Genomic DNA, 26,902 nt, shown 5'->3' with positions numbered 1-26,902 from the left:
CGTTACTTGCCCGCCCGTCCTCCGCTTTTGAAGCTTCCATACCCTTCCCCACCTCGCCTTCCTCCCCCCAGACACCTGGCGTCCCAAGACGCTCCCCTCCCGCGGTCCCCTCCTCGTCTCCTTCGCCCCCCCCTGCACAGCGTCCAGCCACCACCACCCCCATGCAGAAAGCCGCAGGTCCCCCTGCCGGGAAGGGAGCCAACGTCCGGGCAGCCCTCCAGGGCCTTCCCGGTCTCCCCACCCGCCCCCGCTGGGGCACCCGCCCCCTCCCCAGCGTCCGGTGCCCGCCGCGCCCGCTCCGGGAACCACGGCGGGGATCCGGCAGGGCGCGGCCCCAGGAGGGGTCCCAGGCGGCCGGGGCCCCAAACCTGTGTGTAGGCCCGCGCCGGTGGGGGGGGGGGGCGGGACTCCGGAGTCCCCGAGCCTCAGTGCCCGCCCCCCACCCCCTCACGCCTCCTCTGCGGCCATCCTGCCTACGCTGGGAAACCGGACTCTCCCTCCCGGCTCTGGTTTCCCGAAAACGCCTGCCTTGCAGATACTAAGAATGGTTTTCTAGACCCTGTCTTCCCCACCATCCCTACGCGCCCCGCCCCACCCCCACCCCCATGCCAGAGTCCTGGCTCAGAGTCCTGGTCCACTTCAAACCCCAGTCCCTTCCTGTCCCTCCGTCCAGGACCTAAGAGTCCAGGCCCTCATCCTCCTTTCTCTGGGATCCAAGAATCTGGACTCCGGGTCGGTTCTGCACCCGGACTCAGGAGTCCAGGCCCCCACCTTCCTCAGAACCCAGGAGTCCCCGCCTGCCGCACATCCTCCCTTAGACCCAGGTGTCGGAAGCCCAGCCCCCCTTCTCCCTGGGGACCTGGCATTCGGCCACCTCTCCTTGTCCAGCTGTTATTTCTCGCCTTTTAAAACACACAGGCGGAATGTGGGGCGGCAGGGGAGGGTGGGGTGGAGAGGCGCGTCTATGCCTCCCGGAGCCTCCTGGGAGTCTCCCGACTCCTTAAAGGCCCCCCCCCGGGGGGTCCACCTGTCCTGCCTAGGGCCCATCGGGACACCGCTGCGGTCGGAGGAGCAGGAGGAGGTCCCACGACATGCCTGAGGCAAAACCAGGTGGCTTGGGGGAACTCCTTCCCTCTGTGGAGACGCAGCCCTGTTTTCATTGGGGTCTCCTCCCTCCGTGGGGCCGGGAGAATGGGGTGTCTTCTCCCATTGGGGAGGGGAGCCCTTCCCTGTGTGGGAGGGGAGGGTCCCATACCTGAGTTAGGTGTATGTGTGGAGGGTGATTCCCTTTCCCTTTGTGGTGGTGGGGGTTCCTTTCTCTGCAGGGAGCTGGGGGCTTATCTCTGGGTGCACGTGGAGATTCTCTGTGAATCAGTGTCCCTCTTCCTCCACTGGGATGGAAGTCCTGAGGTTGGAGACTGCAGGGTTTTGGCGGGGTGATTGGGTCCTTTACATTTGAGGATGCGGTCTTCTGGGAAAGGACCTGGGGTCACTTCTGTGAGTGCAGATTGGGACCTTTTTCTTCAGGGAGATGAGGTCCGGTCCTTGCGTGTCTAGTTATTAAGGGTCCCGGTCTGCGTGGTAAGGCGAGTTCTCTGTACAAAGATGAGGGCACCTCCTTTCGATGGGGTGTGGGGCTTCCCGGTGTAGGAATTAGGGGACCTTCTCCATATAGAGGCTGGAGAGCCTTTCTCTCTGTACAGTTTTCGGGGCCCTTCTTTGAACGGGACTGGAGAGCATTTTTTTATATGCGAATGGGATGGGGCTTCCTCTCTATGAAGCAGTGAACGGAGGAGATGCAAGCCTCCAGAGAGGACCCTTCCTCCTGGGACGTCCAGTCGGCTGGTACCAGGCCAACCAGGCTGAAGGGTGGGTGTCCAGCCCCTCGCTGCAGCTGGGGTCCTGGCGGGCCGGGCGCCAGCAGGCAGGGCGTGTGAAAGATGCTGTGGTCAGCACCAGTATCTGATTTCCAGCCCAGAGGAAGAGCTAATTATACCGTCAAGACCTAAAAGGTCAGAGCTGGGTGGCCCGGGTGGACGAAGCAAGACCTTCCCCGGGGAGGGGAAGGAGAAACCGGATCCACAGACTCTCGGATTAGAGATAAATTTACACCTGGACGGCTGGACTCCAGGATCTGAAGGAGGCGGGGCCCGGGGGCCTGCGCTCCGGGGTTCTGGAAGAGAAGACGGAGCGCGTGCTCAACCGGGAATGTCTTCTGCCTCACAGCGGCCAAAAAGGCCCCAGCGGGCAAAGATGCCGCTGCCAAGCCGGCTCCCAAGGAAGCGACCCCTCAAGAGGCCCCTGCAGCGCCCCCTACAGGTGAGATAGATGGCGCTCCCGCGGGCCGAGCGGAACCTGGCGGCTCATCCGCAGCCTCGCGGGTGGTACCTCCCCGCCCTCTCCTTCGGTCCGTCTTCCCCACAGCTCCGGGGCTGTCCGCCCTCCCCTACTCACAGCCCTGCAGGGCTCCCCAGCGCTTCCAAGGCGGAGCCTAGCCCCTCAGCCTGGCCGTCAAGCCTCCAGCAACTGGCCAATCCGTCCGCAAGTCCCGCCCAGCTCTGAATGGCCCCAGCCCGTCCTGACACCTCTCCTACCCTTTTAAAACCCCGGTTTAAGACCATCCGGATCTCAGATGGGGAAATTGAGGCCCAAACGGGTTGGGGAGTCTGGACACCCACACACCTGAATGACAGTTGGTCTCTCCCAGGTCAGGAAAAGCCATTTTGCCTCCAGGGTCTTTTTGATGCCGAGCAGAATAAGGTCCCATCATTCGCTCTAAACCCGCTCCCAAAGTGGCCTGCCGCCCCCTTCCCCGGCCCGCCTCAGACACCCCCGCCATAACCCCGGATCTTATCTCCTGAGCAGAAGCCCCACCCGAAGACCTGTCTCCCACCGCGGAGGAGCCCACCGGCGTTTTCCTGAAGAAGCCAGACTCCGTGTCGGTGGAGACTGGTGAGGGGCGCCTAGGCGAGGAGGGTGTGGGGGTCTGGGGGCTCCTGGGTCTGAGGGAGGTGGGGCCGGAGGCTACCAGCGTCCCAGTCCGCTTTGTAGGGTCTTACGGTTCCTTTGCCACCCCATTACCCCCTCCTCCCAGGAAAGGATACTGTGATCGTGGCCAAGTTGAATGGGAAAGAGCTGCCGGCCAAACCGGCCGTCAAGTGGTTCAAGGGGAAGTGGTTGGAGCTGGGCAGCAAGAGCGGTGCCCGATTCTCCTTCAAGGAGTCCCACGACGCCGCCAGCAATGTGAGGACCCCATGGGGAGGCGAGGGCGTGGGGGGCAGGGCTGGAGGTTGTGCGGGGCAAGAGGGGGAGAATGTTCCCGTAGGAGCAGGCTGCATTTGGGCACGGGGTGTGCATGCCCCCGCGAGCTCTCAGGGTCAGGGATGTGGGCCCCCAGAGGTCAAGATTGTCCAGGCATGGGAGGAGACAGCTGGCCCTTCCTGGGAGAACTTGGAGAGTGGTGAGGTGGGCTGTAGGGGCATGGGGTGGCACCGAGGGTCATCGCATGCACTGGCACCCCTGGCCTGGCCCCCAGGTGTACACGATAGAGCTGCACATCACGAAGGTGGTACTGGGGGACCGCGGGGATTACCGCATAGAGGTCAAAGCCAAGGACTTCTGTGACAGCTGTGCCTTCAACATCGATGTGGAGGGTATGCTGGTGGGGGTGGGGGCCAAGGGTCTTGGGTCTGGGTAAGGGGGCGGATCTGCTAGCCAGGTGTAGGGATAGAGCGTAGAGGTGGGGGTGAGGTGGGCACTGGTTTTTGGCGGATGGAGCACAGAGGCAGGGATCAGGGTATTCAAACCTGGAAGGGAAGTGAAAGTATTAGCTGCTCAGTTGTCTGACCCTTTGTGACCCCGTGGACAGTAGCCCGCCAGGCTCTTCCATCCATGGGCTTCTCCAGGCAGGAATACTGGAGTGGGTTGCTATTTCTTTCTCCAGGGGATCTTCCCGATTCAGGGATTGTACCTGGGTCTTCTGCATTGCAGGCAGACTCTTTACCACCTGAGCCACCAAGGAAGCCATTCAAAATTGGGGAGAGAGTCTACCATCCTAGAGCCTGTTGAGGTGTAGATTTGGGGGTGAAAAGGTTCAGGGTTTGGAGATGTGCATGTGAGGCTTAGGAGGTGAGTTATGTAGATTCCAGGGTCACAACATACAGGCTTGAGAGAGTGGTAGTAAGGGTTTGAGAAGTGAGAGTGTCCCAAGTTTTGTTTTTCAAATGTATTTTCCATTTTATTGTCTATTGTTTATTTCATGTGAGTCTAAGGGTGAATGGGTTGAGGGTGGGGGTGTACAGGATTGATGGGAAGTTACACAGCTTTGGGGGCATGTGTGTGGAGCTCTGAGGGTGTACAGATTTTGAGGAGTCTTCAGCTCAGGTGGTGGGGGAGCTTAAATATGGAGGGCACAGGTGCTGAGGTTGCGCCCACCTGGGGAGAAGGCTCAGCTGGGGGATACAGGCTGCTGAGAGAGGGTGGTTCATGGCAGGGAAATGAGTCTACAAGCAGAGGGTGTCCACGTCTGATAGAGAGGGTGTGCTGGCCCACGAGATGGAGGGAAAGGGGCCTGGGTGAGGTTGTACAGGCCTGGAGGAGGCTGTGCAGGCCTGGAGGGAGGGGCACTCTTGGTCTTAGATCAGGCTTTGCCTCCAAGCTCATCCTCTCTTCCCCCATCACCCCTCCCCAGCGCCCCGTCAGGACTCCGCTGGGCAGAGTCTAGAGAGCTTCAAGCGATCGTAAGTGACCCTGGACCCTGGGAAGCAGCAGGGGTGTGACCTGGTGCCAAGGACCATGGGAGGGTCTCCCTTGGGGGGCAGCTGCGGGAGACGGGGAGGATCAGGGAAGCCTAGGAGTGGGGATCCAGGGTGAGCCTGAGAGTTGGGACTTTAATGAGGTCCACACTCCCTTTCAATGGCCACAGGGGTGAAGCAAAGTCAGACACTGCGGGTGAGCTGGATTTCAGCGGACTGTTGAAGAAAAGGTGAGTCCACTCTGTCTGGCATGGAACGGGGAGATGGGGGCTGAAGGAGGAGAAAGATGGTGGGTGAGGTTCCCCTGCTCCCCTTGCTTCCCCACTGCTATCCTGGGACTCCACTCCACTTCCATCTACCCACCCCCCACCACCCTGCCACCTGTCCATCCACCCATCCACCCACACCTGTACCTTCAACCCCACCCAATCAATCATCTGCCCATCAGTTTGCTTGCCTACCCACCCTCTAAGCCATCACCCTCACATCTACCTTCCTGTCCACTCAGGCTCTGATTCACCTATTCATCCACCTGTCCACTCACCTCCCCACCAGTCCATTCATTCATCCAGCCATCCAACTGGCTACTTATCTATCCATCTACTAATCAACCTTCCCACTCATCAGTCTGCCCACTGCTCTGTTCATCCAACCAGCTACCTATTTATCCACCGACGAATCCACTTATCCACCTACATACCCATTGCCCATTCCTCTGCCCACATATCCATTCATCTACTCACCATCTTCCCGTCTGTCCACCCATGCATTGGCCATTACACTCAGCCCCCCATTCATTGACCCATTCATTCATCCTTCACCCACCGACTCCATCCTCCACTTCCCCACCTATTGAGGCATCTGTCTATCCACCCTTCCACCATCCATCATCTACCCTACATCCACCTTCCCATTTGTGACTCTATCTGCACCAGCATCTCTCTTTCAACTGAGTCCAACATCTTATCCACCCATCCTAACTCATTTACCTCCTCATCTAGCCAGGCCTCCCTCTATCAACTGTTCAGCTCTTCAATGGCACATGCATCTGCCAGATCACTCCGTTAGGCTCATCTATGTGCTGTATGCTTAATCGCTCAGTCATGTCCTACTCTTTGCGACCCCATGGACTGTAGCCCACCAGGCTCCTCTGTCCATGGGATTTTCCCAGGCAAGAATACTGGAGTGGGTTGCCATTTCCTTCTCCAAGACTCATCTGTATGCAATTGCTATTGTGTAGGTAAAAAAAAGATTGAATATTGGCCATTTTATATAATTCAACATGATGCTTGTCCAGTCACTCAGTTATTCATTATCTGCTGGTCCATATATCCATCCTTCCATTCACTCATCAATCCCCATAATGAAATCCCCAACAATTCTACCTACTAATAGATTTATCTGTTTGTCTTTACCCAGACATCCATCTTCCCAGCCATCTTCCATCAACACGTTCACCCAGCCAGTTCGTCCCGACTCACTCAGCCGTTCTCCATCAACCCATCCACCTATCTTAATGCCATCCATTCTCTGCCAATCCACCCATCCATTGACCTGTTCATCCATCAGCCTAACCATCTATGGACCTCTCCACCCAGTATCAGTCCCCCACTTAATGCTCTGCACATCAATCCAGATAGTCACATGTCCCCAAATTTGCCCACTCATCTATCCTTCATTTGTTCCATTCCCTTCCTTCCTTCTTTCCAGAAATCTACTCACTCTCTCACTCATCAAACATCTTCTGAGGCCTCCTGTCTACCAGGCCCTGAGCTGAGATCAGGGGAGAGAGAGAAGTTTGACTGGTTCCCTGATGTTGGGTCGCTCATTGCCTTGGGAAGATGGGTCTGGTCCAGCAGACACGGACACAGACCAGGACTGTTTAGTGTGGTCGGAGAGACGGTCCCACGAGGGCCTTGTGAGAGCCCAGAGTGAGGGCAACTGCTATCCTGGGAGTATAGGGAGTGCCTCTGGAGGAGGGAACTCTGGTGCTAGGTCTTGTAGGATGAAGGGCAGGTGGAGAGGTCATCCAGGCAGGGAAACATTTTGTGCAAAGGCTCAGGGAGGCAGGAGCAAGTCCAGAGCATTCAGGAAAAGGCAAGCAGGGTGGTTTGGGTAGTGGGGGGAGTGGGGATGGGTCAGAGGGTGAGGTTGTGATTTCGAGGCTGAGAAGCTGGGGTTTCCTTCTTAGAGCAGTGGGGAGCCACGGAGGAGTTTTGAATAGAGAAAGGATGGCATCTGATGTAAGGGTTCAGAAATAGCCCTCGGGGGCCAAGGAGGGAACAGACTAGAGGGGAAGAGATGGGATGAGGTCAGGAGGCCAGGGAGGAAGGAGGCTGGGTGATGGACCAGGTGGGACAGGATAAGGAATAACAGGCACAGAGAGGGCAAGTGACACAGAAAGTGGGAGGAGGAGGCAGGGGGAGACCCTCACCTCCTCACCCCCCTGGTGCCCCCGACCTGTTCTCCCCACCTTCAGGCAGGTGGTTGAGGAGGAGAAGAAAAAGAAGAAAGATGATGATGACCTCGGCATCCCGCCAGAGATTTGGGAGCTCCTGAAAGGGGCAAAGAAGAGCGAGTATGAGAGGATCGCCTTCCAGTATGGCATCACTGACCTCCGGGGCATGCTGAAGCGGCTCAAGAAGGCCAAGGTCGAGGTCAAGAAGAGCGCAGGTCAGTGCTGGTCTGAGGGGAGAAGGGCCCTCCCCAGGGGGACTCCAGCATTGTGGGCAGCCAATGGTCGGACCCTGGACTTATCTTTGGGAGGTCCCACTCTGAGAAGTAACAGAGAGCCCTGTTCTCAGGGGCCTCCAAGTTCATAAGAGGGTTTTTGACCTTGGTAGCCTGGGGAGGAAGCCTTGATGGCTCAGAGCACTGAGAACATCTCAGCTCCGTCCCACTCACATCCCTCCATCTCCAGCCTTCACAAAGAAGCTGGATCCAGCCTACCAAGTGGACAGAGGCAACAAGATCAAGCTGGTGGTAGAGATCAGCGACCCAGACCTTCCCCTCAAGTGGTTCAAGAACGGCCAGGAAATCAAACCAAGTAGCAAGTATGTGTCGGGGGTAGAGCCCAGGTTGGGGGGAATCCAAGTCCCAGAGAGAGGAAGAGTCCAGAAATAAGACTGGCTACTCTTAACCCAGAAAGGGCACTCCTTCATCCATATGAAAAGTACAGACATTGATACCTGGGTAGAAAAATAGACAAAGGCAGTGAAGAACAGGAATTCAGTTAGAAGAAACCCAAATGGCTGATACACTAAGTACATATTCGATCTTGCAAACACAAACACCGTCACCAATAATAACACAAACAAAAACAGCGGTCTTTGGACTTCCCTGGTGGTTTAGGGGTTAAGACTTCGCCTTCTGCTGCAAGGGGTGTGGGTTCGGATCCCTGGTAGGGGAGCTAAGTTCCCACATGCCTCAGGGCTAGGAAACCAGAAAACAAAACAAAAAGCAGTGGTCTTTCTGCTCTCCAGTTGGACAGAGACTTTAGAAAATGATAAAACCTAGTGCGGGAGAAGACACAGGAAAACTGGCCCACAGATGGTGGTGGTGGGGATGTATATTGGCAAATCTCCAGAAGGGTAGTGTGTTCACTTTTAGATTGTCCAATGCTAGGTATTTTTCCTAAGGGCCTAATCATGGTTATGCATATTTAGCTGCAGGGATGTTCACTGGATCGTTTGCTGCTGTAGCAAAAAATGGAAAACAACCAAAGCATACAATTCCATATTAAAGTGCTGTGCTGTCACTAAAAAAGATTCTAAAGTTGACACTAACATGGGAAGCTGTTGAAGGCTAGTGTTATGTGCAGAAGAAGAGCTCTCATTTCTGCTACACAAAATGTAAATCTATGTATAGATTTTATATAAAAAGATCAAAAAGACAGAGGTCAAAATGTTTGTAGCAAGTATCTCTTGGCAGAACAATTATGGAGATGGGTTCTACTTTTATTAATTTTCCCTTGGCTGTGTTTTGTACATTTCTCATCATGAGCATTTGGGATGTGATGAAAAGTTATGTTAATTAAGATGCAGGTTAACTTGCTATAATGAAGCGTCCCCAGAACACGGTAGTTTAGAGAGAAAGATGATGTTTCTAGCTGATTGATCTAGATCCAGGTTCCACATTTTTGGCTACACAATTTCTTATGGTCTTGTCCTCATCTGCATGATTGAAACTGGGTCATGGGCACAATTGTATCTATCAGATAGGAAGAGAGAAGGAGAGAAGTCTAGAACAAGCATCACAAAATTAGGGATAACCTAGCAGTTATGCCCATCTCCTCCACTCACATTCTGTTGGTCCAAGCTCAGCAGTGTGGCCATCCTAGCTGCAAAGGAATCTGGGAAATGTAGTCCTTTAGGCGGGTTGCTGTGTGCCGCTGCTAAATGGAAGAAGGTCGATATGTGTGGACAGTTAGCGTTTCTGCTGTGGTTTTTAAAATACTAGAACTTGGACCATCAACCCCTTTCCCACACAACTTGGCTCTGAGAGTGAATGGTTTGTCCTGAGAATAGATGGGTGAATGGAGGATCCCCTCCGTGCCCTGGGTTGAGCTGAGACTTTTGCACCAGATACGTGTTTGAGAATGTCGGTAAGAAGCGAATCCTCACCATCAACAAGTGCACGCTGGCGGACGATGCTGCTTATGAGGTCGTCGTCAAAGACGAGAAGTGTTTCACCGAGCTCTTCGTCAAAGGTGAGGCCGAGATTTGGGCGTGAGCTTGGGCAGTGGGGCTACTGGCCTCTTGTGGGGCTACCAGGAGACTACTGACCCCTCTCTCCCAATGCCCACAGAATCCTGAGTCTTTAAAAAAACATTTTATTTTGTATTGAGATATAGCAGATTAACAAACAATGTTGTAATAGCTTCAGGTGAACAGTGAAGGGACTCAGCCTTACATGTACATGCATCCATTCTCCCCCAAACTCCCCTGCCATCCAGGCTACCACATAACATTGAGCAGAGTTCCATGTACTATTCAGTAGGTCCTTCTCGGTTATCCATTTTAAATACAGCAGTGTGGACATGTCCATCCCAAACTCCCTAACTATTCCTGCTCCCCATCCTTCCCCCTGGGAACCATACGTTTGTTCTCTAAGTCTGTGCGTCTCTTTCTAGAACCCCCAGTCTTGATTGTCACACCCCTGGAGGACCAGCAGGTGTTTGTTGGCGATCGGGTAGAAATGGCAGTGGAGGTGTCAGAAGAGGGTGCCCAAGTCATGTGGTAAGTGACTCTTGACCCCTGATCTCCATACGGATGCCCACAGTGTCTTCGTCTCAGCTTCTGTCTTTAGGATCTCTCTTGAAGGCTTCAGACCTTTACTCAGGTTTCTGGGAGACCTCAGCCTTTCCCTATAAATCCTGATCATCACTCATGACCTCTTCCTGAAACTTCTGACCTCTGCTCTTCCAGGTCTTTTTCCGGACCCTTGCTGTTTCTGATTCACTAAATTATTTATTCACCCATTCAACCAATTACCCATCATTTGGTCCATTCACTCATGTATCCATCCATCCATCTGTCTGTCCATTTATCTATCCTGCATCCATCCATCCCCCTATTCATCTCACTGATTCAGCTATCCATCTCATCCATCCACCCGCTCACCCATCTATCCATCCATTTATCCATTCTTACATCTATTCCCCCATCTAACAAGTAGATATAGAGCACCTACTGTGTGATGGCACACTTCAAAGTACTGGAGGTAAAATGGGGAGAAAATATATCAACATGGCTTCTGCCCTTATGCAGTTTATGATCTGGCAAATTGCTGGGGCGTGGTGTGTGTGTATGTGTGTGTGTGTATGTATTGGAGACAGATAGAGGCATTAATCAAGTCATCACACAAATAATTATCACAGTTCTATTTTGACAAGTATATCAGAGGAGCAATAACTGATGCTGTAACCATTTTTAAATAGGAGAGAGGGACTCAGGAGGTCAGGGAAGGCTTCTTGGAGGAGGTGACAATTGAGCTGATATTCAAATGATGAGGAAGTAGAAGTGAGGTGGGAGGAGTGGCCCAGGCAGGGAAGCACCATTTTCTGAGGCCATAATATCTGCCATATCTCGGTGACCCTGAACTTCCTCTATACTCTGACCTCTACTGTGACCTCATTTTCTGCCTCCTGACCTCCAACGAAGTCCTGTGGCCTGTGACCACTTCTTCCTGTTTTTCTCCTCTAACCTGTGACCCATCTACTCTAGACCTCTGTCAACCTTTCTCTCGCCTCCTTTTCTTGATTTCCCTTCTGACCCCCGATTCTTGCTCAGGACTGTCTGACCCCTGACTCACCTCTGACATCCAGACTCTGGGCCAAACGGATTCCTCACTTCCCCCTCCCCCCAGGCTGAAAGACGGCGTGGAACTGACTCGGGAGGATTCCTTCAAGGCCAGGTACCGCCTCAAGAAAGATGGGAAGCGTCACATCCTCATATACTCGGAAGTGACCATGGAGGATAAGGGGCACTACCAGGTCATGACCAATGGCGGCCAGTGTGAGGCGGAGCTCATCGTGGAAGGTACGGGGCCTCCCGGGGGATGGGGCAGGGGCCGCACTGCGAGTTCTTCAACACACAGCTCCGAGGTGCCCAAGCCCAAAGTCTTGGCGCTCTCCCTGACTCCTTCTTTGCCTCCTACCCTACATGCGATTCACCAGCAGATCCTGGGGGCTCCACCTTCAAAGGATATTTTGAATCTGACAATTTCCTTCCACTTCCGTTGCCCACACCTGGCCCAGGTCTCCATCCCTTTATGCCTGGACTGGTGCAGTAGTCTGTACATTGTTCGTTCTGTTTGTACACTTGTGCCCCCACCTCCATGCCAGCCAGAGCAATCCTTGTAAAATGTCGGAGGATGGAAACGGGACACATTCTGTGGTCTAGCTCACGGGATAGGACCCATGTCAATTTCTGGTGCAGATGACTACATTTACAAGAGATGTCACCACCCCCACCCCCACTCCTGTGAGCCTGTAATTCTTTTTTTTTTTTTTTTTTTTTAATATTTTTATTTTATTTATCCTGCTGCACTGGGTCTTCATGGTCACATGCGGGATATTTAGTTGTGGCGTGTGAACTCTAGTTGCAGCTTGTGGGATCTAGTTTCCTGACCAGGGATCGAACATGGGGCCCCTGAATTGGAAGCATGGAGTCTTAGCCACTGAGTCACCAGGGGAGTCCCCTGTAATTCTTAAAACCAAAAAACCTGGAGTCATTGATAGGCCAGATAAAAGATGATATATCCATCTGTAGCCATAAAAAGAACTCTGTTGATTTGGAAGAGTTTCCAACATATATTGTTAGGTGAAGAAGCAAATATGCTGCTATTTGTATGGAAGGGAAAGAGGAAGGAAGGGAGAGAGGGAAGGAGGGAGGAAAGAAAAGAAAGAAGGAAAGGAAGGAAGAAAGAAAAGAGGGAAGGGAAGGAAGGAGGAAAGAAACTGTATGCACATCTTTGCTTTTACGGCTGTGAGCTGGCTATAATGTATTTGGAGATTGCATAGAGCCCTGTACAGTTGGCGGTGGGGAGGTGAGCAATCTCCCCCTCTATATTTACATCCTCTTATCATTTTATTTTTTTCATAACTGTATTTATTTATATTTTTTGGGCTGTGCGGGTCTTCACTGCTGCGTGGGCTCTTCTCTACTTGCAGTGCGCGGGCTTCTCACTGTGGTGGCTTCTCCTGTTGCAGAGCACAGGCTCGAGGATGTAAGGGCCTCAGTAGTCATGGCTCCCGGGCTCTAGAGCACAGGCTCAGTAGTCGTGGGGCATGGGCTTGGTTGCTCCACGGCATGCAGGATCCTCCCAGACCAGGGATTGAACCTGTGTCCTCGCATTGGCAGGCAGCCTCCCCACCACTGAGCCACCAGGGAAGCCCCTATCATTTTATTTTTAAGCCATACAAATGCATTGTTTTATTTAAAAAATTAAAACTAAAAAAAAAAAAAAGTAAGTCAGACCCCAGCCATCTTGGCAACACTTTCCACCTCCCTCAGAGTCAATGCAGAGCCTTGTCTGTGGCCCTCAGGGTCTGACCCTGCCTGCGTCATCTCCCTTGTCTGCCTCCCTCACTCCGCGCCAGCCTGCTGGCTATTTTCCAAGTTGATAAGCCTGCTTTCTTGTGCCTGCTTTCCTGGGGGCCTTCTGCAGCCTCCCTGCCTTCCCCCAGGCCTCGTCTCTCCCTCTTGTTGTTATTGTTCAGTCGCTAAGTCACGTCTGACCTGCAGCATGCCAGGCTTCCCTGTCCTCCGGTATCTCCTGGGGTTTGCTCAAATTCAGGTCCACTGAGTCGATGATGCCATCCAAGCAACCGTCACTCCCTCCAGTTTTTGGTTTATGTGTTTTCCGTTCAGTATCTGTTTCCCCACTAGAACGTGAGCTCATGAAACCTACAGGTTTTTTTTCTGGGTTGTTTCATGGCTGGGTCCCCAGAGCCGGGGACTGTGCTTGGCCCATAGTGGGTGCTGGCGAATCCCTGCGTGGACAGACTGGACCTTGATGACCCCATCTCCTTCCCTCCCCGTCCAGAGAAACAGCTGGAAGTCCTGCAGGACATTGCGGACCTGACGGTGAAGGCCTCGGAACAGGCCGTGTTCAAATGTGAGGTGTCCGATGAGAAGGTCACGGGCAAGTGGTACAAGAACGGGGTGGAGGTGCGGCCCAGCAAACGGATCACCATCTCCCACACGGGGAGGTACGGAGTGCGCTGTGCACGTGGCCCGCAGACCCTGCGGTTTCAAAGAACAAGGGTTTAGGGAATTCCCTGGTGGTCCAGTGGTTAGGACCCGGTGCTTTCCCTGCAGTGGCTTGGATTCAGTCCCTGGTTGGGGTACTGATATCCCACAGGCTGTGTGGTGCGGCCAAAAGAAAAAGAACAGGAGTTTATTTCATTGTGAGTCTCAGGCATGGCTGGAGGCTGGCTGATCTCGGATAGCCATCATCCTGGACTCGCTCAGGGTCTCAGCTAGGATAGCTGGGCTGCTCCCGTCTGGTCCGTGGCACCTCTCATCCCCCAGGAGGCTGGTCCTGGCATATTCCTGTGGCCGACACAGGTGTCCCACGAGAGAGCAGAAGCGAACAGGGCCTCTGAGTGCCTTGCGCTGTCCCTGTGTCGCTTCTACCATGTCCTATGGGACAAAAGATGTCACAACCTGCGAGCTCTCCTTGCAGGGGTTACCACTCCAGGGAGGGAAATCTGTGGCCGTGTTTGCAGTCGGCTTTGGCAGGGAAGGGATTTCCCTGGTGATTAATCACTTCCCAGTGATTAAGACTCTGTGCTTTCAATGCAGGAGACACAGGTTCGATCCCTGGTTGGGGAACTAAGATCCCACATGGCATGTGATGCAGCAAAAACATTAAAAGAAAAAAAAAGGGGGGGAACTACTTTGGAGGGGAGGGTGTCTAGCTAGGGAAACGGGACGGGAATTCAAAGCATAGCATGTGGATGCCTGACATCAACACCTGGTAATCTGTAGGGTGCCGGGTGCCGAGTGCCGCCGCGCCGCCCGCGGAACACTGTGTCCCTGTGGGTCTCCCGACAGCAGCTTTGGGCAGAATGTAGCCTTTCTCTGGGTTCTGTGTAAGGACTGCTGCGTGCTGGTGGTGTCAGCAAGGGCGAGAGTCAACGCTAACGCGTTACGGAGTGCTGGGGAGTCTTCTGAATGCTTTACAGCAACCCCCTCGTAGACTGTCAACATTACCCCTTCTTCATAGGTGAAGAATCAGGGGCAGGGAGAGGCTAAGTGACTTGCCCAAGGTCACACAGCTAGTAAGGAGCAGAGTGGGATTGGGTTCCAGTTACTAGCGTTGCGTTGGGCACGTGGATTGTGCCGTGGAGCGTGTTTCTCCGCGGTGGTCCCCAGGACGACCTAGGCTGACCTCTGCCCTGCCCTCCCCTAGGTTCCACAAGCTGGTGATTGATGACGTCCGGCCCGAGGATGAGGGAGACTACACGTTTGTGCCCGATGGCTATGCCCTGTCCCTCTCGGCCAAGCTCAAATTCCTGGGTGCGGGTGCCTCTGGGTTTCCCACCTCCCCTGGGGATCTCAGATGCCCCCCTTCAGGATTGAGTTGCCCTAACTGTACATTGGGGGGTGATAGAGGGTAGGTGGGATGTCGTGGGCCTGAATCCACCCCCACCCCCAGGTCCCAGGGTGACGCCAGGCTCTCCCCTCTGCCTCCAGGGTGTGATGGGGGGATGAGGGGCCCCATAGACCTAACCATCTGGTCTTCTTCATCCTCCAGAAATCAAGGTGGAGTATGTCCCCAAGCAAGGTAAGGACCAGGGGCTGCTATGGTCTTTAAGCAGGAGGAGGAGGGGCTGGGGGCTGGACCCCTGGGTCAGAGGGAGGAGGGGCTGGGGGCTGGACCCCTGGGTCAGAGGGAGGAGGGGCTGGGGGCTGGACCCCTGGGTCTGAGGGAGGAGGGGCTGGGGGCTAGACTCCTGGGTCTTCAGGAGGAAGGGCTGGGGTCTGGATCCTGGGTCTGAGAGAGGAGGGGCTGGGGGCTGGACGCCTGGGTCTGAGTCAGGAGGGGCTGGGGTCTGGATCCTGGGTCTGAGGGAGGAGGGGCTGGGGGCTGGACTCCTGGGTCAGAGGGAGGAGGGGCTGGGGGCCTGGACTCCTGGGTCTGAGGGAGGAGGGGCTGGGGGCCTGGACCCCTGGGTCTGAGGGAGGAGGGGCTGGGGGCCTGGACCCCTGGGTCTGAGGGGGGAGGGGCTGGGGGTCCTGACCCCCGGGTCTGAGCGGGGAGGGGCTGGGGGTCTGGATCCTGGGTCTGAGGGAAGAGGGAGCTGGGGGTCCTGACCCCCAGGTCTGAGCGGGGAGGGGCTGGGGGTCTGGATCCTGGATCTGAGGGAAGAGGGAGCTGGGGGCCTGGACCACTGGTTCTCTATGGCTGTTGGAACCCAGCTTCCCAGGAGGTCCTCTGGAGGGGTTAGGAGGCCTAGCTGTCCACTCCCAAGTTGCCCAGACTCTCTCCTCTGCCACCAGAGCCACCCAAAATCCACCTGGACTGCTCTGGGCAGACCTCGGAAAATGCTATCGTGGTCGTGGCCGGAAACAAGCTGAGGATGGACGTGTCCATCACAGGGGAGCCCCGGCCTGTTGCCACCTGGATGAAGGAGGATGAGGTGTGGTGCGGCCTCCCCAGTGCCTTGACCTCTCCCTCTCAGCCCTGCTGGGTGGCTTTAGGCAAGCTGGTTCCCCTCTCTGAGCTTCGCTCTCATTGTCTGTAAAATGCGTACGATTCCTTCTTCAGAGAGATGAAGACTGGAGATTATATTTGTTCATCACATGGTACTGGCCCAGCACATGATGGGTACTCCATCTATCCACCCATCCATTAACCCGTTAATCCATCAGTCAATCCAGCCATTCATCAACTCATCCATCTAACTATCTTTCATTAATTGATTAATTCATTCAACAATCAACTCATTTGTCCACTTATCCATGAATTAGTCCACTTATCCATCTATCCACCCATCCATCTATGCATGCATCCAATGAATATTTTCATCTTGTATGTTCCAGGCCCTGAGACAGTTCAGTTTTTCTTCTCGCCTCTGGGCTTCAGTTTCCTCTTCTGTAAAATGGAGAGACTTGACTCAGTCTTCATTCATTCCTTCACTCAGCAAAGTTCCCCCCCTTCCCCCGCCCCGAGGTTCCCTCTATGCCAGGTTCTGTGCTCAGGCACTGAGGATACAACCAGGAATCACACGTAACCCCTGCCTTCCTGGAGCCTTCACTTGAGGAGAGAGGCAGACCGGTGCCCAGCGAGTCACAGTCCAGGGTGATTGGGGCTGAGATAAAGGGAGGTACTGGAAACTATGAGGATTCAGGGGCTGGGGCACCCCTTCCTGAGGGTGTCCAAGCTGAGGGTATCCAAGAGGGCTTCCCAGGAGAGGTGACTTCTGGGTGGGTTCTAGAGGATGGGTAATGATATAGCAGGTCGAGAAGTGGGTCAGGGCATCGCACGCCCCAGGGATCAGCTTTGTAACATCTTGGAGATGAGACGGTCTGGTGTGTTTAATGAAGGGTGGTGTTTGCTGGAGGGAGAGGAGGGCGAGGGGGTGGTGATGAGGCTGGGGGCGGGCCCACTGGGTCCTCTGCGGCTGGGTCCACGGGGAGCCCCTGCAGACTGCTGAGCAGCGCAGGGGCAGAGGCCAGTCTGGGTCTGGAGAGAAGTGGACGGAGGCCACCTGGCGGTTGTGTTCAGGTGTTCACAGGCACCGAGGGCAGGGTCCGCATCGAGCAGCGAGGCGACATCAGCAGCTTCGTGATCGAGAGCGCAGAGCGAGGCGACGAGGGTCGCTACACCATCAAGGTCACCAATCCCGTGGGCGAGGACGTGGCCTCCATCTTACTGAAGGTTGTGGGTAAGCGCGGGGGTCCCAGGGGCTGAGCCAGGGGGTGGTCCCCCAAGGCCCCGAGGGGTCCTCTGACCATCCTGCCTGGACCCCGCCCCCTGCCCTGCCCAGATGTCCCAGACCCCCCGGAGGCGGTGCGTGTCACGTCGGTTGGAGAGGACTGGGCCGTCCTGGTCTGGGAGCCCCCCAAGTACGACGGGGGACGGCCGGTCACTGGTGAGTGCCTGTCTTCCAAAGGTCCATGACCGCTGACCTTCCCCGCTCCCCGACTTCTCCTTGACCTCCAAGAGTCCTCAGCAGCCTCAGTGACCACCCTTGGAGACGTGGTTTTCCGTCTTCAGCATCTCACCATCCCCTTTGCCTTCCCGTCGTCCTTTCCTCCTGGCTTTCACTAACAGCCGAGGATTTTCCGTGACTCCTGACTCCCTGATTCATGACCTGTGACCCTTCTCAATCCCTGGCCCCACGTGGGTGACCTCTAACTGCTCTGTGACCCTAACATTCATGGCCTCAGACCTCTCTGGGTCATGTGACCTTCTGCTGCGCCCTTGATTGCCCCCCGACTGACCTGTGACCCCAGGCCTCCCCATGACTGCCTACACTTCTCTCTGCCTTGGGGGGCTTCCAGGATACCTCCTGGAGCGGAAGAAGAAGGGCTCCCAGCGCTGGATGAAGCTGAACTTCGAGGTCTTCACGGAGACCACCTACGAGTCCACCAACATGATCGAGGGCATCCTCTACGAGATGCGAGTCTTTGCCGTCAACGTCATCGGGGTCTCCCAGCCCAGCATGAACACCAAGCCCTTCATGCCTATTGGTGATGCCTCTCTGCACCCTCCCCGAGTCCCTGCCCACCCCTGACCCATGCCCCACCTGTCACTGATCTCGGACCCTACATCCAGGCCTTGCAGTCTCTCAACTCTGCTGACTTCTGCCCCCTCTCATCCAACAACTCAAGACTTTGACCCCCCAGCCCCACGCACCCTTCTGACCTCTTCCCCACCCAGTACATTCTCCACTCACCTTTATGATCCTGGACTCCATGCTGTCTCCCGAATGTGTCCTTGACCTCTGATCTACCACGCTAATACTTATCCCTGCCCTTGGAGACCTCACGATCCCTGGATCCCTGGTTTTCGAGACCAGCAATGCCACATCCTTGCTTGCTGACCTCTGAGTCACCATATGGACCCCTTTCCTGACCAGAGACTCCAGCTCTGACCCCTGAGTCCTCATTGACGCCACCCCCTTTCCCTGAAATCTTACAGCGCCCACGAGTGAACCGCAACACCTGACTGTGGAGGACGTGACCGACACCACCACCACCCTCAAGTGGCGGCCCCCAGATAAGATTGGGGCGGGTGGCATCGATGGGTACCTGATTGAGTACTGCGTGGAGGGCTGTGAGTCACCCTGTCTGGCCTGGTGGGGGGCAGTGACGCAGGCAGAGCCCCAGTGGGCGTCCAGGCTGGGACTGCTCATGGGGCAGATCTCTGGCGTCGTGAGCCACCCTTCTGTCTGTGCTTGCTCCAGTCCGGGATGGGATGGGTCAAGCCAGGCCCCCAGTGACCAGCTTGTCCTCTGTCCCTCCCTCTTTCCTTACCCACTTCCTTTCTTCCTCTCCTACACACATTCTCTGTACAGCAATACCTTTTACGCATCTTCCAAATGTTTATTGTCCTTCCTCAATTCTATTTATCCATTCATCTACCCACCCACCCAACCTTCCATCCATCCATCCATCCATCCAAATACTTATCTGCTCCCTACACCCCCTTCTCCTCTGTTCTATCTATTTATCCATTCATCTGCCCATCCCACCAATCTTTCATCCTTCCTTTCTTCTTTTCCTCCCTTATTTCTCCCTCCTTCCTTTCCTTCTCTCTCTCCCTCTCCCTTCCTTCTCTCCTCCCTTCTTTCCTTCCTCTTCACTACCCAGTCATCCATCCAGCCATCTCTCTATCTATCTGAAAACTGTTTGGATCATCCAGCTATCTACCCAACCAGTTACATATTTTTCATCCTTATATCTATCTCTTCACCACTTTCTTCTCTCCCTCCCTGCTTTCCATCCCTCTGTTTGCCTACAGGACCATTTAACCGTCTAACAATCTATTGTCTATCTGTCCATCCATCTATCCATCCATGCATCCATCCATATTTCCACACATCTCGCCCTCCAACCTTCACTGAACAAACTGAGCCGTCTTTGGCGTCAATGGCTCCGTGACTCCACGACAGGCCCAGTGCCTGGGCTCTGGGGATGTCTCCAACGTGGTCCTCTCACAGGGAAGACAGTGACGCCATATCCCAGACCTTAAGTCAGACAGATGTAGGTTCCAGTCCTGGCCCTACCCTACACTTTTTAACTGTGTGACCTTGGGCAAATCTCAGCCTCTGCTTCCTCATCTAAAAATGGCAAAGCCAGTTCCCACCTTGATGGGATGCAGTGATGACCGCATCCGGGGATGCACGTGAATGATGGATGCTTGGACTCTGGTCAGTTTCTTCCCTTTTTCTTTCCAGTGCTCTTTGCTCCACTCTCCCCTTGGCCTCCCCTTCCCCATCTGTGTTTCAGAATCTACTTTGTTAGAGTTCACCCTGTCAACTCTTGGTCTGATCCATATTAGCTCACCAACCCATGGCAAAGAAACCAAGATGGAAAGTCACCTATTACAGAAGCAGGAAATCCGAGGAGGCCCTCTCTAACTACCACTCCCAAGTCTTTACCCTCTCTGACCCTCAGTTTCCTCACCTCTAAAATGGGGATAACTGCGGAGGCAGTAATTAATGAACTAACAGTAATCAGCTCCGACTTGGTCCTGAGACAAGCTCAAGAAATGTCAGCTGCAGTTAGGCATTGCGGTGGGGCCCCGAGGCACTGAAGGGACACAGACCAGAGGGGGCCCCTAGGAAGGTCCTGAAGGAGGCTCCCCAGCCTGGCTCCTCTCTCATAGCTGATGAGTGGATCCCTGCTAACACGGAACCCGTGGAGCGCTGCGGCTTCACTGTGAAGAATCTCCCCACAGGAGCCAAAATCACCTTCCGCGTGGTTGGGGTCAACATCGCAGGCCGCAGCCAGCCGGCCACCCTGGCCCAGCCGGTCACCATCCGGGAGATTGTGGGTGAGCACCTCCTGACCCCTCGACCCTGCGCTCCGAAAGACCAAGCTGGTGTGGTCACTAGGGCCACCCGCTCGTCTCCCCTGGTCTCTGTGCCTCCGTGGGACGTCCCCCCGCACCCTCGTCTGGCACTGAGCCCCTCCCTGGGTTTGTACCCTCAGAGCAACCCAAAATCCGGCTACCCCGCCACCTCCGCCAGACTTATGTCCGCAAAGTCGGGGAGCATCTCAACCTGGTCATCCCCTTCCAGGTACGTCGAGCTGCGGGTGGGTGGTGTGGGGGCGGGGCGCGGAGCGGGGCGCAGGGGTGAGGAGGGGTCAGCTCCTGCGGGTCAGACCCAGGCTGACCCACGCGCCCCACCCCGCCCCTCCCCGGGCAGGGAAAGCCGCGGCCGCAGGTGGTGTGGACCAAGGGCGGGGCGCCCATAGACACCTCGCACGTGCACGTGCGCACCAGCGACTTCGACACGGTGTTCTTCGTGCGCCAGGCGGCCCGCTCCGACTCCGGGGAGTACGAGCTCACGGTGCAGATCGAGAATATGAAGGACACGGCCACCGTCTGCATCCGGGTTGTGGGTGCGCGGCCCGCGGGCGGGGAGGGGAGGGGAGGAGAGGAGAATGAGCCCGGACGCGGGAAAGTGGAGAAGTTGGACCGGAGGAGGGTGGGACAGAAGGGGAGGAAATGCCTGCGGGATGCCGGGGGAGGGGAACCTGAGACCCGCCAAGGGTGGGGTGGGCGGGCGGCCCAGAGGAGTGAGGCGCCGGACATTTAGAGATGCTTGGGCTGACTTCTAACAGCCCACCCATCCTCCAGAAAAGGCAGGGCCCCCGCAGAATGTGATGGTGAAGGAGGTGTGGGGTACCAACGCGCTGGTGGAGTGGCAGCCCCCCAAGGATGACGGCAACAGTGAGATCACCGGGTATTTCGTCCAGAAAGCCGACAAGAAAACCATGGTGAGCGAGGGGCCAGGGGCGGTGTGAGGGTAAGGGGAGAAAAGCTAGGGAGATTGTTACAGCAGACTTCCCATTTCCCAGCTGCGGAAAACTGAGGCACTGAGAGATCCGGGAGAATGGGCCAGAGGCCGCGAGGAAAGACTTTTTAGCTGAGATTTAGTGCATAATAGTTTTTTTTTTTTTTGGCCGCACCATGTGCTTGTGGGATCTTATTTTCCTGACCAGAGATTGAACTTGGGCCACAGCAGTGAAATCGTTGAGTCTTAACCACTAGGCCACCAGGGGAACTCTAATAGGTTTTCTTTTTCTTTCTATTGAGGTAAAATTCACCTAACGAAAATTCCCAGGTGGTGCTAATAGTAAAGAACCCACCTGCCAAGGCAGGAGATGTAAGAGACTCCAGTTCGATCCCTGGGTTGGGAAGATCCCCTGGAGAAGGGCATGACAACCCACTCCAGTATTCTTGCCTGGAGAATCCCCATGGACAGAGGAGCCTGGCGGGCTACAGTCCATGGATGGGGTCGCAAAGAATCGGACATGCCTGAAACAACTTAGCATGCATACATTTTTAAGTGGGATTTCCCATCTTCCCAATGTTGTGCAACCACCCCCTCTATTTCATTCCAAGACATTTCCATCACCTGGAACAGAAACCCCGTGTCCATCAAGCAGTCCCTCCTCTTCCCCCCCACACAGCCCCTGGCAGCCCCCCATCTGCATCCTGTCTCTGTGGATTTGCCCATCCCGGACATCGCATCTGGACATGGTCACACGCTGTGAGCCCTTGTGTCTGGCTCCTTTCAACTCAACATCATGTTTTCCAGGTTCATCCATGTTGTAGCTGGTATCTGTGCTTCAGTGCTTTTCGTGGCTGAGTGCCATGTTCATTTGGTTAGTTTTGGCCATACCACTTGGCTTGCGGAATCTTGGTTCCCCAACCAGGGATGGAACCTGTTCCCCGCTGCAGTGGAAGCATAGAGTCCTAACCACTGGACCGCCAGGGAATTCCCCTACCAGTCCCTGGCTGGAACGGACCGTGTTTTGCTTGTCCGTTCAGCCGCTGAGGGGCACCCGGGTTGCTCCCGCCTCCCTCTGGCTGTGAACAGGGCTGCTGGGAAGGGCAGGTTCTGTGAGCGAGGCGTCTGCTTTCCTGACGCTCTTCCTGGGTCCGTGTCCCTGACCCTCCCGGTCCCTCCCTGTCCCCCACGCTGCAGGAGTGGTTCACAGTTTATGAGCGCAACCGGCACACCTCCTGCACCGTGTCCGATCTCATCATGGGCAACGAGTACTATTTCCGAGTTTACAGCGAAAACGTCTGTGGGCTCAGCGACTTGCCTGGCGTTTCCAAGAACACAGCCCGGATCGTCAAGACAGGTCTGGCCACCCCTACCGGCTCAGGGCCAGTCCTGGTCCCCCATCTCTCTCTGGGTTTGTTTTTTTTTTTTTGGAGTATAGTTGACATATGGTGTGTTTGTTTCAGGTGTAGAGCCAAGTGATTCCGTTCTACATATACACATATTCATCATTTTTCAGAGTCTTTTCCTACGTAGGTTATTACAGAATATTGAGTAGCATTCTCTATACTATACAGTAGGGCCTTGTTGGTTATCTGTCATATACATAGCCTCTCTGGGGTTTGCACTTGACTCCTCTGATCATCCCCCTCCTGGACTCAGAGTTGATGGCACCTGGTGCTGGAGGAGAGGTGGTCGGAGACAGTCAGGGTTAGTCCCCTCACAGGTGCATCTCCCCTCCCCCAGGTATGACCCTCAAATTGCCCGAGTACAAGGAGCACGACTTCCGAACGCCCCCCAAGTTCCTGACGCCTCTACCTGACCGGGTGGTGGTGGCTGGTTATGCTGCAGCTCTCAACTGTGCCGTGAGAGGCCACCCGAAGGTGCTGTGTGTGTGTGTGTGTGTGTGTGTGTGTGTGTGTGTAACCCTGGAGGAACATCTTCACCTTCCAAGGTGAAGCCTCCTTGCCTTCCCACCGATGGGCTTCTCCTCCCTGAGTTCTCTCTCGTCTGCTCATGGGATTTACTTTTAGTGAAAAGTGTTTCCTTTGTTTGTATTTGTTAATTTCGTCTGTGCCACATGGCATGGGGGGGATCCTAGCTTCCCAAACCAGGAATTGAACTGTGCCCCTTGCAGTGGTAGTGCGGAGTCTGAACCACTGGACCACCAGGGAAGCCCCAGGATTTGCTTGCTTTTCACCCGCTTCCTGTCTCTCTCCTCTAGCCAGAGCACAAATCTCAGCTCGTTACACTCCGACTTCCCTCAAAAACAGGAATTTTGGGGTGGAGGGGTTCTAACACTTCAAGGCCCTGTCCAATTTCCAGGCTGCTGTCTGGGAATGCTGATACTTGCAGTCTTTAACTCCCAAGGGCCCACCTAGACCAGGGGCTGCAAACTATGGCCCTCAGGCCAAATCTGCCTGCCACTGCTTTCTTGAAATAAGATTTTTTAATCCTTTTTCTTTTCCTTTTGTTATTGGAACATGGCTGTTCACACTGGTTTGTGTGTTGTCTCTGGCCCAGAGACCATAGAGCTCAGGAAGCCTAAATCATTGACTGCCTGACCCTTTTGACACATTTTGCCGTCTCCTGGTCTAACTCCAGTTTTTAGCATCAGCCCCAGTAGGCCTACCATGGATTTCATCACTGCTGTTTACTGTTTTATTCACTAACTCCATTTATTCATTCATTCCCCTACTGATTCATTTATTTATTCAGTTCATTCATTCACTTCATTTGCTTATTTACATCATTCATTCTTTCAACACACATATTTCAGAGACTTTCTATGTGCTGGTGAATTGAACAAGGAGTTCCTCTATATTGGGGAAGATGGCCATTCCTCTGAAGTCACATGTGCGTGCGTGCTAAGTCACTTTAGTCATTTCTGACTCTTTGCAACCTTATGGACTGTAGCCTGCTAAGTTCCTCTGTCCATGGGATTCTCCAAGCAAGAATATGGGAATGGGGGCTTCCCTGGGGGCTTGGATGGTAAAGAATACCGGAGTGGGTTCCCATGCCCTCTCCCAGGGGATTTTCCCAACCCAGGCTCTGAACCCAGATCTCTTACATCTCCTGGGTTGGCTGGCAGGTTCTTTACCACTAGTGCCACCTGGTTGACAATGAAATGACAAAGGGTGGGGACTTCCCTGGTGGTCCAATGGGCTAAGAATCCACCTTACAATTCAGGGTAGGAGGATTCGATCCCTGGTTGGGGGACTAAGGTCCCACCTGCCAAGGAGGAACTGAGCCTGCGCTCCGAAACAAGAGTCCGCGTATCACAGCAAAAGATCCCGCATGACACAACTAAGACCCAAGGCAGCCAAATCAATCAATTACTTAAGAAAATTAGAAAGCGTGGAGGGTCTGCTAGGGAAACGCAGGCAGTCGTGAGAGTGTAAAGTAGGCATTCCTGTTCCAGTCTAGGGCCCGGAAGTGACGTGGGAGCGGAGACCTCAAAGGCAGGCAGGTGCTGTTCCGGGGCCTGACGGGTCGGAGGAACTGCAAGGCTGCCCATGGGTTGGACAGAGAGAGGGAGGGGGCGGGAGGTGAGGGAAGAGGACCGATGGGGCCAAATCACATAGGCCCTGTGGGCCACCACAACGGGGAGCTCTTGCTCTTACAGAAGAGGAGACTGGGGGTCAGAGAGAAGTGACCCAGCCATGATCAGCCAGTCAAAATAAGGGGGTGGGAGAGCCAAAAGGAGACTCCACACTGCCTCCCAAGGCCCCGTTGTGCCAACGCGCAGGGGACCCTCCATCATGCGGCTTCCTTGTCTGCTCCACTCAACAGCCCAAGGTGGTCTGGATGAAGAACAAGATGGAGATCCGCGAAGATCCCAAGTTCCTGATGACTAACCAGCAGGGGGTCCTGACGCTGAACATCCGCCGTCCCTCCCCCTTCGACTCGGGGACTTACTCGTGTCGGGCTGTAAACGAGCTGGGGGAGGCCCTGGCCGAGTGCAAGCTGGAAGTCCGAGGTGAGCCTGGGGGTGGGGGGGCCTTACGCTCCACCCACCTGACCCTCATCCACAAAGCTGATGGTGCGGGGCAGACCTGCGCCCTCTAGGAGTACGATTGGGAAGCTGATTCAGGCCCCAGCAGGGACACTGCCATGTAGGGGGGACAGAGGCAGCACAGGGTGTTGGGGGTGGGGTGGCACCTGACCCCGCCTGGGCAGGAGTCTGAGGTTCTCCAGAGGAGCTGAAGGACAAATAAGAGGTGAATGAGGATGCGAAGAGCTTAGCAAATGATCACTAAGGCTTCCGGTGTAGCTGGGGAGGTGTGTGGACACAGCATCGAAACCGTCATGGGCAGTGGCAGAGGACCGGGGCGAGGGGTAGCCGGGAGAGCCCGGAAGACAGCCCCCTTCCACGGCCTGTCCCCAAGCTCTGTGCCTCCCGTCCCTGCCTCTCTGCCCCACAGCCTCAGCCTCCTTTGTCCTCTTCCTGCTGAATTCCACCCCAGCCTCCTACCCCGCCTCGTCTCTTTCCAGTTCCACCTCCAGGCCCTAGAGGGCGCTCTGTACCCACGGCTGACCTGCGCACAGCCCTCCTAGGGCTCCCCCAGCGGCCCTGGGACCCTTCAGCCTGGTGTCAGAGTCCTGAATCTGCCACCCCAGCCCCTCTCCAGCCTCAGGTCCCCCCTCCTGGCGCCCCCCGTTTTCCAGCCACACTGAACATGGGGGTTGGACAAACCAGCTGTGCTTTCTCCTGCCCCTGGGACTTCGCACATGCCATTGCCTCTCCCACCTCGGGCTTCCAGCCAACAGACATCCCCCAGTCAAGACTTGATGGGGAGGCCGCTCACCAAGTCCCCTCAGAGGCGGCCGACTTTCACATGGGCCTCCAGGGTACCTCCCCGGCCGTGACGCCCCCGGCTCTGATGACAGCCCAGCAGACAAGGGACCACTCTTCCACGCACCTCCTGCCTGTCATTTTAAAGCACCGCCCTGCCCAGCCGACCCAGTTCCTAGGGTTCTGCTGTCCCTTTATCAACTATTGAATCCGCTCAGAAATATGCCTTCTTCAGGATTCCAGTGAGGGCTGGCCTCTAGCAGCTGCTCAGAAGTCAGAACATGCCAGCTTGCGGTTTAAAACTACAGGAATCAAGGGCTGGATGAAGTTGGGTTAACCTGGTGTCCAGCTGGGTGGGGAAGGGAAAACTTGACCCCCCCGCCCTGCTGGCCAAGCGAATCTAAAGGGCAGAGGCTAGGCAGGGGTGGGGGGCACAGGAATTCTTACCACCCTCTTCTCTTTCCCCCCAACAGTGCCACAGTGAAGCTCTGTCCTCCACCTAACAAGATGACTGACTGGCTGCTGAGCCCTAACCCAGACCTTCCCGGACACGTTTCCCTTTCCCGAATTATAAGTGAGAAATAGTCTTGTCTTGACACCCGTGTGTCTGTCCTTCTTGAGTCTGTGGCCCGGCCTTCCTCCTCCCGTAGGTTTAGTCACCTGATTGTGGGCGGTGGGGCAGCCAGGTTGGAATGGCAACCACCACCGCGAGGCAGCCCTGGTGAAGCAGACCATGTTGAGGCCGCCATCTTGGAACAGCTACTTTAGGGAGGCTACCATGTTGCTTCCCTTGTGGCTCAGCTGGTAAAGAACCTGCCTGCGATATGGGAGACCTGGGTTCGAACCCTGGGTTGGGAAGATCCCCTGGAGAAGGGA

At 55.2% G+C, this 26,902-nt stretch overlaps 1 protein-coding gene across 2 annotated transcripts; it reads left to right on the top strand.

The window, feature by feature from the left end:
• The first annotated feature begins 941 nt into the window (after nucleotides 1-941).
• On the top strand, nucleotides 942-26,624 carry MYBPC2 (myosin binding protein C, fast type). 2 transcript variants are annotated; one of them, XM_027515034.1, is made up of 28 exons: nucleotides 942-1,110; nucleotides 2,227-2,319; nucleotides 2,866-2,952; nucleotides 3,095-3,243; nucleotides 3,536-3,653; nucleotides 4,691-4,739; nucleotides 4,925-4,984; nucleotides 7,234-7,427; nucleotides 7,675-7,807; nucleotides 9,338-9,462; nucleotides 9,886-9,991; nucleotides 11,121-11,293; nucleotides 13,302-13,467; nucleotides 14,673-14,779; nucleotides 15,018-15,047; nucleotides 15,764-15,903; nucleotides 16,992-17,151; nucleotides 17,254-17,358; nucleotides 17,771-17,959; nucleotides 18,411-18,545; nucleotides 20,100-20,267; nucleotides 20,426-20,514; nucleotides 20,644-20,839; nucleotides 21,078-21,217; nucleotides 22,432-22,591; nucleotides 22,978-23,114; nucleotides 25,024-25,210; nucleotides 26,500-26,624. In XM_027515034.1, the coding sequence occupies exons 1-28, from the start codon at nucleotides 1,092-1,094 to the stop codon at nucleotides 26,508-26,510; spliced, it is 3,426 nt and encodes a 1,141-aa protein (XP_027370835.1). In that variant the 5' UTR covers nucleotides 942-1,091; the 3' UTR covers nucleotides 26,511-26,624. The 2 variants fall into 2 exon arrangements, with proteins under 2 accessions (XP_027370835.1, XP_027370834.1); XM_027515033.1 differs by lacking the exon at nucleotides 942-1,110 and adding an exon at nucleotides 1,751-1,869.
• The last annotated feature ends 278 nt before the right edge of the window (nucleotides 26,625-26,902 follow it).

This window comes from Bos indicus x Bos taurus, chromosome 18, assembly GCF_003369695.1.
Source record: "Bos indicus x Bos taurus breed Angus x Brahman F1 hybrid chromosome 18, Bos_hybrid_MaternalHap_v2.0, whole genome shotgun sequence".
Taxonomy (NCBI): domain Eukaryota; kingdom Metazoa; phylum Chordata; class Mammalia; order Artiodactyla; family Bovidae; genus Bos; species Bos indicus x Bos taurus.
The sequence above is the reverse complement of the archived record's forward strand: the minus strand, read 5'-3'. Positions and strand labels throughout refer to the sequence as shown.

What these genes read in the sequence shown, in the direction of transcription:
- MYBPC2 (XM_027515033.1), top strand. Translation starts at nt 1,797, where the DNA reads ATGCAAGCCTCCAGAGAGGACCCTTCCTCCTGGGACGTCCAGTCGGCT. An exon ending in GAGGGTGCCCAAGTCATGTG is followed by an intron (nt 9,992 to 11,120) that starts GTAAGTGACTCT and finishes CCCTCCCCCCAG; the next exon opens with GCTGAAAGACGGCGTGGAAC. An exon ending in CCTGGATGAAGGAGGATGAG is followed by an intron (nt 15,904 to 16,991) that starts GTGTGGTGCGGC and finishes GGTTGTGTTCAG; the next exon opens with GTGTTCACAGGCACCGAGGG.